Consider the following 14,768-nt stretch of genomic DNA (forward strand, 5'->3'; position numbering starts at 1 on the left):
GTTTGATATGATAAGTGATAAAGATATCAGTTTTGATGATAACCAAAATATCCAGATAACGATTTGTTATTAAAAATCGTAATGTCTATCCATAATCATGGCTTGATGGCTATGTTTAATTGTAAACAAAATTGAAAATTTGAAAATGTTTAATGAAATACTAAAATACTTTTAAATGACAGTTTCTTAGAGCATTATAACTCGGATATAGGTATTGTAAGACAATTGACTCAAGTGTTTTTAAACATGGACGTAGATCTTTTGCGACCTGGTATGATACCAATTGCACCTAACACAAAACTTTGGTTTGAATTTCTCATTGAACCATCTCTTCTTGAAGAACATTTGAACAAATCTCATGCAGGTATGAGTATAAATATTATTAATTTTTTTTCTAATTTGTGTAAATAAGTATTGTCAACATTTATAGATCTATATTTTACATAAAGCTATTTTAAGTAAATATAATGTTTATCAGATTTTTTATGGATGATAGGTACTAAAGTAGACATGCAATTAAAGATTTTATTGCATGTGTTATGATTAAATATTAAGCTTCATTGTATTTTATTTAAAGACTGATGTGTTTTGTATGAAAAATACAAATTAAAAATACTATAGCTTAACCTTAGTGAAGTCTATCCTTTAACTCAATTGTACAACATCTAATTCAATAAGTGCATGAAATTTCGTGTTTTAATTAAATTTGTGAAGTTATTCTTTTAATTAAGATATCCTAGTATGACTTTATGTCCCACATTCAGAGATTATCTCACTTTTAAGATTTAAACCCTCCCCCTCTTTTTGAATCACTTTTTGACTGATCGCATTGAAGTTTTAAGTAATTTGTGAAACATTTTTTGCTAATATAAATAAAATAAAGGTATATTTATTAGTTAAGGTTAAGTAATTTTTTACAATAATTCCTAACTTGTTATGAGGCAAGGTTGTTATATTTTTTGCACTTGGTAGCTTACAATATTTGATTTATACAGATCCTAGTGCCACAGAACTACTAATAAAATTTCTCTATTCATCCATGGAGAGGCCAAAAGACTTGCCACTGATTGATATTGACGATTTAATGGACAACTCAAGAATCGACAAAAAAATTGAATATCGAAAACGTAAAAAATATGAATGTTTAAAAATATTAGCTATGAAAATTGTCAGTTTTTGGGAATGGGACTTAAACATCTTTCAAACTAAGTAAGTTTTTTTTTCGGTTTGTGATTTTGTTTAAATTTAAAATTTATATTTTAGTAGGTATACCTAGTATTTATATTACTAACAAAATTAATTTTGATTTATTTAGGGTTCCAATAAGTCTTCAAATAATATTTGTCCAAGACCTTTTAGATTTAGTTTCCAATGGTCTCAATTTAATTGATTTTGAGTCTCATAGTTCAATTGAAGACTTATCACAGCTAAAAGATGAACAAGTATTTGCTATTGCACTATTTCATAGATGGACATTAACTGTTATTATAAATTATACACTGTCCAAAAAATCATCATTTAATCTAGGTCCTGTACAGTAAGTTATATTATAATTATTAATAAAGTATTCAAAAATTCTTAAAATTTTACTTAGATATTTCTGTAATATTGTTTAAATATGCATAAAAATAATGTATACTAATACACTATTCATATTTACCTTTATACTGCTGTTGATTTAGAGATGGAAATGAAGATGTTTTATTAAAATTAGAAATGCAAAGTGAACTTAGTGAAAAAATGTTGTTACGACTTTTAGATTTGAAAAGATCATCATACACCATACCAACAATAAATACATTTGATCCGCCTGATGAGTTAAACCCTTTATCTTGTCATTGGTTTAAAGGCCTAACTGTATCATCAGCTGAATTTCTTTCTCAGGTATTTATATTAATAATCTTTATTCATATTAAATATTATAAAATACTATAGTCGTTTTATTTTTTTAACCACTATTTAGATTATGTATGATTACGCCAAGTACAAATTTTTCAAAGCACAGTATGAAGAAGCTGGAATTTATTTTAAAAAGTGTAAAGAATTAAATATTAACTTGACACCAAGTTCTTTCCATAAAATAAAACTAGAAGAATTAAATGGATTCTACGCTGCCTGTTCGTCTGAAATAACAGAAAATTCTAGTTTATTAATGCAATTTTTGTATTCTACTCAAACTAACCATAATGCTGTAAATATAATTCATTATTATATATTACTATTATTATTATTACCTTTTTATCTTTTTAAATGATTAAGTATGATTATTTCTTATTATTTCTGAACAGGGAATTCTAAAAATTTTAGAAATTGATAACCAGGTTATGGAAATTCCAATGTTTTTAAGAGACTCCTTAGAACTTGACTTGGCTTCCATGTTATCCTTGGGAAAATTCACTGCATCGAGAGACATGTTACTTCATATACATACAATGAATGCTATTCGAAGAGCATCAGTAACTTCTGGAGAAATTGTCTTGTTACCCCCTGAAGATTATGTTACTAAAATTAAATTTAATCTGAGAGGTCCTGAGATATTTTTAAAGGTAATTTATAACTTATTAATCAAAATGTGAGATCTATTTTAAATATGTAACTTATTCAGAAAAAGTATATGCATAGATAAATTTTCTTTGGTTACCACACAGTTATCATTACAAATTATTATTATTTTTTAACTATGTGTAGTTTTGACCAAGAGGTATAGTAAAAACTGTGCAGTCACATATTGGTGGTCGACTAATTTTGAATTTTTAATGGTATTGTTTATAGCTAATTTCGCGATTGCCTTAATTTTATTAAAAAATATAATTTGTTAATGATTGCCAAGTGTTAAAAATAAATAATGATCAAGTATTTAGTAAATAATAATTTGTTGCATAATATAATAGTTCATTAAATAAAGAGTTGGCTCAAACTTTTTTCTAAAGTACATCATAAACTTTATTTTATTTTTAATTTCTAGGATTTAAAACTTTGCACGCAAATTAAAGATAAAAAATTTAGAAAAAACATTAAGATGTTTGTGTGTAATGTTTTACTAAAATGTCCTAAGAACTTGGTAAAAGATATTTTAAAAGATGGACATGAGGAAATAAACGAATTATTGGGTGATGTTGACATACATAAATTATTAGCGTCACCTGAAGATATACCGACTGTTAACATTGATATGTCTAAACGTTTGGATCGATTAAAAATCACCCAAATAAGTATGTACACTTTTATTTTTATATTATTATTTTTTTTTTTTTATTATTATTATGCTATTTGTTTTATATTTTGTTTTTAGATAATATTAATGTACAAAAAGTTTTATTAAAAAACAAAATAAGTATTGAATATGATTCAAGCAACTTACGCAATTTATTACAACAATTACACAAAATGGATGTGGATCCAATGTTTAGTATTTTAGATATTAATTATGAAGTGAGTTATTAGTTTTAATATTTTTATTTTTAAACATGTTTCTATGCAATTGATAATGTGCATTTAGAGTTAATTAGATTTCACCAATAAAACGAAAAAGGAATTAATATGCAATATGCACTTACTCTCCATTTATGGTTATCACTCATTGTAAATAAACGTGATATATTAGTTCATTATCATTTGTACTGAATATATTGTATAATATTAGATAAATCTATGATTTAATTTATCTTCAATACCACAATACCATTGTTTTTTCTCAGTGGCAAGTTCCATTACCTTTGCAAAGTCTTTTAATAGGATTACCTAATGGATTATTTAAATTTTTGGTCATCATCCTAATTGCTAAATCGAAAGAAATGATTAAATTAAATGTAAGTCAAATTATGAATTTAAATAATTTTTTTATCTATATATTGTTATTGCACAAATTCCTCTGTACGAATACAAATAGAAATAATATTAATCGATAGTAAAATATTTTTTTGTTAGGACTTTGAAAGAGCAAAACTGTTACTACGAGAAGCTGAAACAGAAACAAAAATTAATAATAACATTATGTATTCCAAAATTAGACAATTAATTTCATGGGAAGGTTTATATACTGAAATGCTTCAATTCCAATATGAATTTAAAAATTTTGGTTAGTATTTATATCATGGCTACCTAAAAAATAACTAATATATAATTATTTATTTATATTCAATTACATAAAAGTTTAAATTTTTTTACTTTTATAGCCATTGGAGATCTTGTGGAACGCTGTAAGCAATGCCTAGAATTTGTACAAAGTGATAATTTAATACCGCGTCAAGAAATAGCTGAACAGTGTGTATTAACTCTATTAAATGTTGGTGAATGGGAATATTTAACAAAAAGACATTATAATTGCTTTAAATTACCATTAGCTATTGCTTATACTTGTCTTGATGTTAATAAATTTAAAGGCACTAAAAAAAGTGCTAAAGAAGTTTGGGATTTAAGTAAGTGTTGAAAAATGTATTTAACAAAGTTGTGTAATTAATTATGTTAAATGTTTGTAGTTTTACCAGTGTTTGATTATGGTTATTCTGCTACTAATAAAAGACCTTTAGATGGTGATCCTCAATGTACTCAAAACCGAGTACTAAGCCAAAATGACATTATGCGTGTGTTTTTGAGTTTAAGGGACCAAAATGCCATTCAAATAGTTCTTTCACTATTAGCAAAAATTCAAAATGTTCTTAGAGATGAATCTGCCATGGAACTTATAATGCCTTTCCTCAATATATGGCCCGTCGTTCCCAAGTTTGTTTAATATATTATATATATTATATATATTATATATATTATTTGTTAATATCTATCATATTTTGTTACTCAAGTTATTAATTAATTTTTAAGTTATTAAGACATTTAGTGAATCCAATTTAAAATATGTACTGTGTTTTAGCAGTATGAATATTCCTCTAAGAAATATAACAGAAGTATTAGGAATTGTCTTAACTGAATCACTCAAGTACCATCCAAATCATATAATTTTATTGAAACTAAAAGGCGATCTACAATATGGTAACTTTAATATTATATTCTATATTTTGTTATAAATTCTTCTTAGGCAGTTTTTGTTAAACCTTCATTTTAAACTTTCTTCGATTCTTTTTTTTCTAGTAAAAATTATAAAAATATCATAATTATGTGTTAAAGTAAATATTATTTAATTTACATTGTTAATTAAAAAGTTATTTTTTAATTTAGTTCAACTATAGAAGTCTGGTAGCCGTCCAATAAATAATAAGTCTTATATAGATTTTAAAAAGAACTAGATAGTCATTCGTTATGATTGAAGTTTATTGGGAATAAGACTATATGTTAATATTTACAAAATATTTAATTTATAACAGATTACATATCTAAATTAAAAAATGATACTGTTATACTAACAATTTCTTCTGACTACTCTCATAATTTAATGATTAGATTATCTATCTTATTTGTTGTAATATTTTGTAAGCATTGTCCTGAATACATTTGACTGCAGACTTTAGTGCTCTAACTAAATAAGACATAATCGGCTATCCATTTGTTTTATATGCCTATGAAATTATGTCACTAATTTCACATGGATATTTTTGTGTTACACCAAATCACTGTTGGTATAAATTTATAATTTTTTATTCAATACAATATAATATTATTAATATTGTAAGTAATATTATATTACTCGGTCTAGTCGGTCTTAATAATGTATATCATATAATTATAATGTAAGTTGCTGAAGTTTTAAGATAAGTATGTGAAAACATATCTACATTCTAGATACTAGATTAAAAAATATCCAATTAGAAAAATAAAAATTTTGATTAAATTTTATTGACATTATTATGACTGAAGTTTTAATTTTTTTAGTTTTTAATGGTTTAAGAATTAAACATTTCAATTAATAATACATAATATTATAACAATTCAAAGAGTATAATTACTAATTATTGACTTGCAGTAATGGGCCACTACAGTTCGGCAATGAAATGGTATCTAGAAGCCATTGTTATAGTCAGCGACTACTTTGCTCGGCCAGTTTTGAAGCCAATGATAGAAGATTATGTTTATAAAAGAATGATGAAATGTTGTATGCAAATGCAAAATTTTACACAGGTAATAATCTATAAGCATTAAACTTATTTCAAACAATACAAAAATGTTTATATTTTTTTTGTATAGGCAGCAATATTATGTCTGTTTCAAGAAGAAATAGATTATGCAACTGCATTTAAATGTGCTTCTGAGACAAATTCATGTGATGCTTTGGATGAATATTATGATTACATATGGGATATAAGTTTGTTGGAATTCCTCATATATTGGCATACTAAACTAAATCATCAGGAACACAGACAAAAGCTTGTAAGTGATTTTATTTTCATCAATACCTATGCAAAATTAATAAGTCATTTGCCTATTCATTCAAACTCTCAGGATTTTATAACTTGAAGATTTTAACAAATGATTCTCTAATGAATTTCATGTTTTATTTTCATAGTGATGATTTAGTTTAGCTTCCTAAATTACACAAGCACATAAAATTCTGCAATTTGAATAGAATCACTGGCATAATCTTTATTATTTTCTATATAATCAGAATTTATAATCATGTAATGTCATTACAAATTCAATCACAGGCATCCTATCAAAAACAAAACAAAAATCTATATTCACAAACTTGATATATCTATGAATATTCACTATATATTGTACTACAAATATAATTTAGTTGATATTTTATTAATCATTTTAGATTCTGAGTGGAGTGATATATTCAGTGTAAAGCCACATTAGATTTTATAAGCATTTGAAAATTAAATTTCAACGTATTTGGATATTCATACAAAAACAACAATGTTTCACTACAGAAATATAAGTTATTTTGTTATAAATTAGAAAATTTTAACTGTAACAACTTAAAATATTCTTATTTTACCAAAATTATCATTTGTATAAGCAATACAATTTTTCAAAATATTCAGACCAATTTAAGGATATTTATACCATGAATTTATTTATTCTGTTCTACTATATGCCCGTATTTACTTGAAAGTTAATAACAATTATATTTTTATGTAATACATCCGTAAAGTTTATGGCAAAAATTAATTCAAAGTACCATAATATTAATATAATTGCAAAATACTCTTAACAATAAAGACTGATGTCTTACACCATTGCAGCTTTAAATAAATGTTTGTATGCAATTGTTTATCATTGAATTCGAATTAACATATCCTTCACAGTGATTTACTCAATGACAATGTACACTTAAAACCTTTGAACCATGCAACAGAGCTACTTTCACGGTTATTTATAAGTAATTATAGTAAGTCTTCTTTTAACATTGTTAATGTTTGATATCATATCATGGAATTATAACTCTTGTGTTCCGCCTAACAATGAAACAGTTTCAGTATAACATTGTTTTTAATATCAGAAATATATAGGTATGTAATTTAATTTTAGTTACCTTGTATGAAGTGTATACTCACAGAGTCCAAAGAATTTTTTACGAGAGTCATCATCTGGACGGGTAATGTGTTTCTAGGGATTATGAATAGCAGTGTACCTCTGGGACACAACATGACCTGTCTAGGTCTTTGAGTATTCTGTATTTGCTGGTCATTGCACACTGTTACTATCTTAAATATACTAAGCTTTTCTTTAATAAATTAGTTTGAGCAGTACTGCTATGCGTCATCCGAGCATACTTATTCTTTCAAGACCGTCTCCTGGCATTATCTAGACAAGCAATAATGTAATTCTGGGACTTGCTATCTTATTATATGTTTGTAATATTTCGTATTTTAGAACTTCATTTGATGGATAATAAGCACTAAGTTGTTTAATGACACTATTCCTGTTTAGTACTTTACAGTTGTCATACCTATTATTTATTTTTATAATATATTTTAGTTTACCTATTGTGTTATTTAGGTATTGGTAGGAACGCTAGGAACACATTCAAATTATGTGTCTTTTTAAAGTGTTTCACTTAATTTTATGTTTTCTAGGAACTTAGGTTCAAAGTTAAATGAAGACTTACTGTATTATATACCTACAAAGTTTTTTTGAAATTAAATTAAAGTAAATTTCTTTAACTCGAATACATCTACATCAGCGTTTCTTAAACTGTGTTCTGCGGAACCTTGGGGTTCCGCGTAGATCACTTCAGGGTTCCGCAAAGCTTAAGTAATTTTTTTTAAATGTTCAAGAAAATTACTTTAAAATATCCATTATGGAAAATAATACTTGTATATTAAATAATAATGTATAAGCCATATGGAATAATCTATCAGCTAACTCTATATATTCAATAATCTATACTTCTACTTAATATTATAATTTATTTGCAAATAATCCTAAAAAAAACTAAAAAGGTAAAAAGAAGTAGGGGTTCCACGATAAAAGTGGACATCAAAAAGGGTTCCATGGATAAAGAAGTTTAAGAAATACTGATCTACATTATGAATTTTATTTTAGTTCCTTAATGATTTGAAGGACTATGGTATATTTATTTTTAATTGGTCAGAAAAAGTAAATGGAATTATTATTTGTTGAGGGGTAAAGAATATTGATCATAATACATTGCAAGTTATTTGTTTTGTAAGCGTGCAGAGAGATTCTTTTATCAAAAAACTCATTACAATGTGTTTTTTTGTTATATCATTTTAGGCATCACTAAACATATTTTTATAATTTTATTGTTATTACTTTAAAGTTTCTCACTTCAAACCATACATTTTTAATTGCATATTCCAAAGTAAAACATTTCTTTAATTTTTCGATTTATAAAAATAGAATTTTGAACCGGCATTTAATTATTTATAAAGTATTAAAGTTCAGGTAAACAGATTAATGTTATATAGGATATTAAAATAATGTATTACTCCACTCCTGTTCATTTAAGATTTAAAGTTTAAATATTATCAAGTTATAGCTTATTAATGACATGTTCAAAAATTTGATTTTTGTTTACCTAACCTTGGTAAAATATTCTGTTTTGAAAATCATACAAAAATTAAATAAAAAATTTGTCGTCATTCTCAAATTAAAAAACTAAAACTTTTGAAAAAGTTTTAGTAGTTCAAGTTAATGACTAATGAGTGTTAAGTTTGAAAAAAAGTCCCTTGATATCATATATATAATACATTTAATATATTGTAATATAAATTCTATTTACATTTTGAAAGTACAATTTTTTATTTTATATGTATATCTATTTAAAATGGAGTGTTTTTTTTTTTTACATATATAGTTGAAAACAATTGGTGCGTTGGAGTTAAATGCAAATAATAATGAAGAAATTAAAAGAGAAGCAGCCAATATAAGAAAACTAAAGTTTTTAAGAGCACTATCACAGCAATATGTACATCCGTAAAAAATTAACTGAAGGTCTATCTACAATAATAATATATACAATGATTTTATACATTTAAAATACTAAAACAAAAAAAAATGAAAAAAAATAATAAACATTGATTGTAATTGTGTATGTTTAAATTTTAATAAACATAATAAAGTATATTGATGATAAAAAAAAAAAAAACATAATACTTACTAATTAGGAATAATTTACGTGACATTCTTAAATAGTTTAAAATAATACAGTTGTTTCCAATTATCACTCAGAACATAAGACAGTATAGATATCTAAAGGTTGAACAATATTTTCATTGATAAATCTTAACAATTGACAAACATGACAAATTTCTAAATGTATAATTTATTGAAAATATTAATTATACTCAGATTTAGTGTACATTATCTCATTTATTTTAGTCCAATTCATTATTTGAGCATTTCGTTTAATTTTTGGCTTTTCTTAACAACAAGCTTACTTTAATTAATTAAAATAATAGTAATATTGTATACAATTGTATACTAATCAGTGCATAACTATGACGTCTGGAGCTGATTTAGTTGATTCAATACTATAAGGCCTTTGACTTAGTTCAGATGAAAATTTATCCATTTCAATAACAGCCTCAGCCCTAAATTTTGATGGCTTTGCATCAGCAGAACTGTCTGAATCTTTTCGATATCCAAAAGTAGAAAATCCTAATGGTGGTCTGAAAGGTGATTCTGATGGTCTTACTCTATAGTGGGCAGCAGTTTTTGGTACAACTGAAGTGTCGAAAAGGCTCTCTCTAGTTTGACACTCAATATCTTTAGTTTCAGCTGTTATTGGATAGGAACTCATCAATCCATCACCTTCTTCGTCTTCAACAGAAGGATAATGGCAAGGAGGGTCATGCTTCATTAACACTGGAATAAGGTCACCTGATGGAACATAACAATCAGAACTAGATATGTTAGTATGTTTGCTTTGGATTAGGTTAGTGGTTTGACTACTGTTATCACTTTGTGGATAGTCATGTCCTTGTGGACCAGAATCTTCAAGTGATTGTTCGTCTGTTACATGTATTCTTCCAATTTGATCTAAATGATCTTCTCTTGAATGGCGCATATGTTCCTGATAAAAAAAAAAAAAAATTACAATTACAATAAATTGAAACTAAGTTGGATACATAGGCGCCAGGTTTTGTAAATGCCAATGGGGGCCGAATTTGCTACATATTAGCCTTAACTTTTGCTCTTCAAAATAATTTATATATGTGGTTAAAGAGTAGAGATGCAGGAAGTGGACTACTTATATCTATATTTTTAATTGTATCCTCTTAAATTTTAAATCAGGGGAACACTCAAAATTTTTCATTAATAACGGTTCCACTCAAATTTTTAGTCACTTAAAGTCTTAGTTTAAACTAATTCAAATATGTAAAATATGATAAAATAAATACTACCTGTAGTATAACACAAAATAAATTAAAAATATTTATTTACTTTAATTTATTTAACATTTACAATGTTCTCGAATCTCGGATATATTATTCTGTAAACATGATTTGGGAAATTCAAATCTCAATCTTTTCAATGGGGGCTGAGCCCTGACTCCATCTTTTCAATGGGGGCTGCGGCCCCCGAGCCCCCATGTAGTCGGCGCCTATGGTTGGATAGGTATAATAAAGACGCTTATTTATAAATTTATAATGTTCAGGTATATCGAATATCAGCCATGCATAATGGGATTCTTATACATCTCCATTCTCAAAAGTGATATAAAAACAAAACTTTAGGTTCTGTTATTCTGAACACAAATATATTTGTCTTACAATAATATTATTTTTTAATCCATTTTAAGTTCTAATTTGGATAAAATTGAATATTCAAACCAAATATAATGATTTCTCCTCTTAATCATTTTAGTTTGGGTGTTTTAATTTAAAAAAATATTAAAGTTTTAATATATATATATATATATATATATATATATATATATATATTATTTTATTCTATACAGTTTAGGAACTTAAAAATGTTCAAAATATTTATACTAATTTTGAGCTATAACATGAACCTATTCACTTCGTTCTATGTGACTTTATATAATAGTTGGAAAAAGAGTTAATGCTGGAAATTATTATATCTTGGTAGACATTCGTATACACATTTATATATTACATATCTATCTCATTATTGTTTCTCATTTGCATGGTAGTTAAACATTGTTATAAATGTATAATCCACATTTTATGCTAATTAAACAATTTTATAAAACTTACTTTTATAATTCGGTGATCGTGCACAAGTTTTCGGACAATATTGGTAATGAATGCTGAACACATGCCGCATAGAATTAAAAAAAACACTACCAGAATAACTATTATGTCAAAACTTGAAAATAGTTGCATCAATCTGTTGTCTTCTGCCTAAAATGATTTTAAATTCATAGGTTATAATACAAATTTTATACAAAACAAAATTCGAGTAAATAATGATTGCAGAATACAAACCGGACATCCGTCTTCATCCCATCGAAAACGACAGTTCTCGACTTGATTGCACCGTAATTCGGCCGCAATACATGTTAAGTCTTCACAATCGTACTGATCACTACCGCACGCTGTAAAATATAGTTTTGAATTTATTAAGACATAATATGTGTCATATAAACGCACAAATGTACAAGTCTGTGATATCATTTTATTGGAATTTACTTATAAAATTGTCTGAGTTATTGTGAGTGGAAGGGGAGGGGGTAATCCTTATAATTTTCATTGAAAAACTGCTGCTTTAAAGCTATAATACCTATCCCTAACTTAAATGTCGAGTTTATATATATGTCTGACTGACCGAGTTATAATCAGCTGTTGTATATAGCTATATTATAATAAACTTAACTTAGTGTTCTAATAATTTAGACTGAGGCGTGCTCATAGAATATTATGAACTATTTTATAAAAGTTAGTTAATTTCCTTATTAATAATTAACTTAATGATCCCACTGAAAGCAAAGAGTTTTTTTTAGAAATTCCATAATCGTTTACTTGGTGCCAAAGGTAGGGTACCTACTTTATAGTATAACCGTACATTCGTATCCACTACCCACTTATCACTGGATTGGTAGTCATAATATTTTGTAATTTAAGAGAACGTGAGACGCGAAACTAGTATTGTCTCTGTATTATAAGTGAGTAACATTGCAAATTTACGCTCAGCAGATCACATGTGGTTAAAGCTAACCTTCGTTAGTTTAAAAATTAGAGACTAAAGTGACTTCTTATGAAACATGATGACAAGAACATTGCGCAATGTAATAAACATGTTTATGTTTGTACATGAGTTTTTTTTTTGCAATAGTACAATTTTTTAGCAAGTTTTACGTATATAAAATATCGTAAATTAAAAATGCTCGTAACCCACTATAAAATTAATCTACCATCGTATAAAACCCTCATACAAACACAGGTAATGTCCATACCATCAAGAGCAGCAGAGCAGTAGAACTCTGCTCTACTAATTTTGAGAACTTCTGCTGTGTAGTGTACACGATAATCTACCATTGATTACCATCTGACACAATTAATCTTTAATTTTATTTTAGTACACCGCACTGATTATTTTTATTAGGTCTAAAATAGTAAGAAATCAAATTTCCTTATTTGGTGTCCATTTCATCAATATTTATAGCTACAAATGCAACTAACTAAACAGTTGTTCCAAACAAATAAAAATAACGACAATTTCGTGCAATTTATCTACTACAAAACAATTCGATAATAAAATATAATTTGATTTTACTATTTTAGTCTGAAATTAATAAATAGATTAAACATCATGTTTATACTAATTATACATAACAAATGTACGACTGTACAGCGTGTGATGGAATTTCAGCGAAATGAACTATACAGAAGTACCTACTTAATTTTTTGTTTATCACCTATAATACTATTTCTTAATTTTTTTACTACACATAAAAATGGAAAAACCGCCAGAAAATACTCTTAGATAATTGTTTGTACCTAAAAGGCTAAAACAAAACACTTGCAAAACATCATAAGTATATCACTATATGTCCCTATTTAAAAATTATTTTTTAACGGTAATACCTATCTACCTATAGCTATAGCTATTGGTTCAAAGGCTAGTATGTATGTTATTCGAGTGCAGTCGAGTATTAAATTACAAAACTAATACATCCCGAATTTCAATGTGTAAGTATTATGTATATCACAGTGACACAGGATGTATAGACATTTTGTAAGGTATAGGTAATAATATTCACAGAAACTTTTTGATCTTAAACTTACTGCAATATACAATATATATATATATATATAAGTTTATGTATATGAAATACCTTTTACCCTTATACTAGTTTGCTGTTACTTATAAGTAAATGTTATAATATCATACCCATACCTTCGTCTTTAGTTTTGGTACGGTATGCAGTATAAAGTGCCGAGAATTTCGATTTCACTCCTTTTCCTTCTGCCAAGAATCGCACGTGCAACGTGTTGCCCGGCGATTGCACCATTTCGGCTATCGATCCACAAAACACTTTGAGCCGCGAAGCCATGTCTGTGCGATTCGAGAAAATCTCCACTACGTTCAATCCGCAATCGTTGGGCTTTTCTAAAGAAAACTCTTTGAAGTTAAGCTGAATCTAGAATAAATATATATAATGGTTTTGAGTGAATAATTATGTTGAACATATAGAGCCAATCATAAATGTAATATATGTATATAGATCCTGATTAATGGTAATTTTTATTTTATATTTGAAGGCCCAACAAGACAATTTTCTGAAACAAAATATAAAAATGCTCACAGTTAACCAAAAAAATGCGAGCAAGTCGTGGATGTCACTGTGCTGTACAGTAGGTTACAAGTGGATTACTGTAATGGATGGAATTAAATTTGAATCCAATGGAATTATATCACTATACGAAAAACGATTCTGAGTGGAGACTGTTTATCTGTCTAGGATATATCATATAGATTATTAAAAATTTACAAATCTTAGATATAAAAGGAAAATTTCTTATGAATTTCTAGCTTAAGACAATTTTCGAATTTTCGTGATTCTTACGTAGGTATGTTGTCAAAATTCAAACTTTGAAGGCTTATAAAAAAATTTGCAGTGACTACGTATTTCTTTTATTTTTCAACTGCTATTGTAACAATATGTTAGGAGCCTTGTAATAAATGTTCAAGCTTTTTTACCCTACAAAAATACATTTTCATCAATATTAATTTAAAAAAAAACTAATAATGATCGAAAAATATTGCATATGCCTGTAAATGTTCAACTTAAGTCAACATTTTTTAAAAATTGCATGGTGGATAAAATATACTTATATAAACATTATGTGAAGATTTCGTGTATCTATGGTCATTTTTTTTTATTTAAATCAAAAACCAAAATCGATTTTGTCGAAAACTGATTGTGCGTAAAATTT

General features: G+C 26.6%; 2 protein-coding genes across 4 annotated transcripts in view; one reads left to right on the top strand and one right to left on the bottom strand.

Moving 5' to 3' along the window:
* On the top strand, positions 1-9,486 carry IntS8 (integrator complex subunit 8). Of its 2 annotated transcripts, none has more exons than XM_015508961.2 (16): positions 1-364; positions 996-1,209; positions 1,316-1,537; positions 1,683-1,884; positions 1,964-2,191; positions 2,289-2,546; positions 2,966-3,212; positions 3,293-3,432; positions 3,699-3,809; positions 3,928-4,078; positions 4,176-4,418; positions 4,479-4,722; positions 4,868-4,986; positions 5,915-6,069; positions 6,136-6,318; positions 9,218-9,486. In XM_015508961.2, exons 1-16 carry the CDS (start codon positions 247-249, stop codon positions 9,338-9,340), a joined length of 2,958 nt encoding a protein of 985 aa, XP_015364447.1. In that variant the 5' UTR covers positions 1-246; the 3' UTR covers positions 9,341-9,486. The 2 variants fall into 2 exon arrangements, with proteins under 2 accessions (XP_015364447.1, XP_015364455.1); XM_015508969.2 differs by having other exon boundaries at positions 4,871-4,986.
* The window catches only part of Neto (Neuropilin and tolloid-like), a 30,170-nt gene continuing 24,497 nt past the window's right edge, over positions 9,096-14,768 (bottom strand). The window contains exons 7-11 of one of the 2 annotated variants that reach the window (XM_015509007.2): positions 13,729-13,972; positions 11,817-11,926; positions 11,586-11,732; positions 10,324-10,435; positions 9,096-10,242 (exon numbers count right to left, since the gene is read on the bottom strand). In XM_015509007.2, the coding sequence (XP_015364493.1) occupies positions 9,848-10,242; positions 10,324-10,435; positions 11,586-11,732; positions 11,817-11,926; positions 13,729-13,972 (1,008 nt within the window). In that variant the 3' untranslated portion in view covers positions 9,096-9,847. Of the gene's footprint in view, positions 10,436-11,585; positions 11,733-11,816; positions 11,927-13,728; positions 13,973-14,768 lie in introns of both variants that reach the window. The other variant, XM_015508997.2, reaches the window with a different exon arrangement.

The sequence above is a fragment of the Diuraphis noxia genome, unplaced genomic scaffold (genome assembly GCF_037042655.1).
Source record: "Diuraphis noxia isolate RWA-SAM2 unplaced genomic scaffold, SU_Dnox_SAM2 contig0004, whole genome shotgun sequence".
Classification (NCBI taxonomy): Eukaryota; Metazoa; Arthropoda; class Insecta; order Hemiptera; family Aphididae; genus Diuraphis; species Diuraphis noxia.

Excerpts from the sequence above, each read along its gene's own strand:
- IntS8 (XM_015508961.2), top strand. The coding sequence starts at position 247 with ATGGACGTAGATCTTTTGCGACCTGGTATGATACCAATTGCACCTAAC. Across the intron at positions 1,885-1,963 it reads CAGCTGAATTTCTTTCTCAG|ATTATGTATGATTACGCCAA; the intron begins GTATTTATATTA and ends ACCACTATTTAG. Across the intron at positions 2,547-2,965 it reads GTCCTGAGATATTTTTAAAG|GATTTAAAACTTTGCACGCA; the intron begins GTAATTTATAAC and ends TTTAATTTCTAG.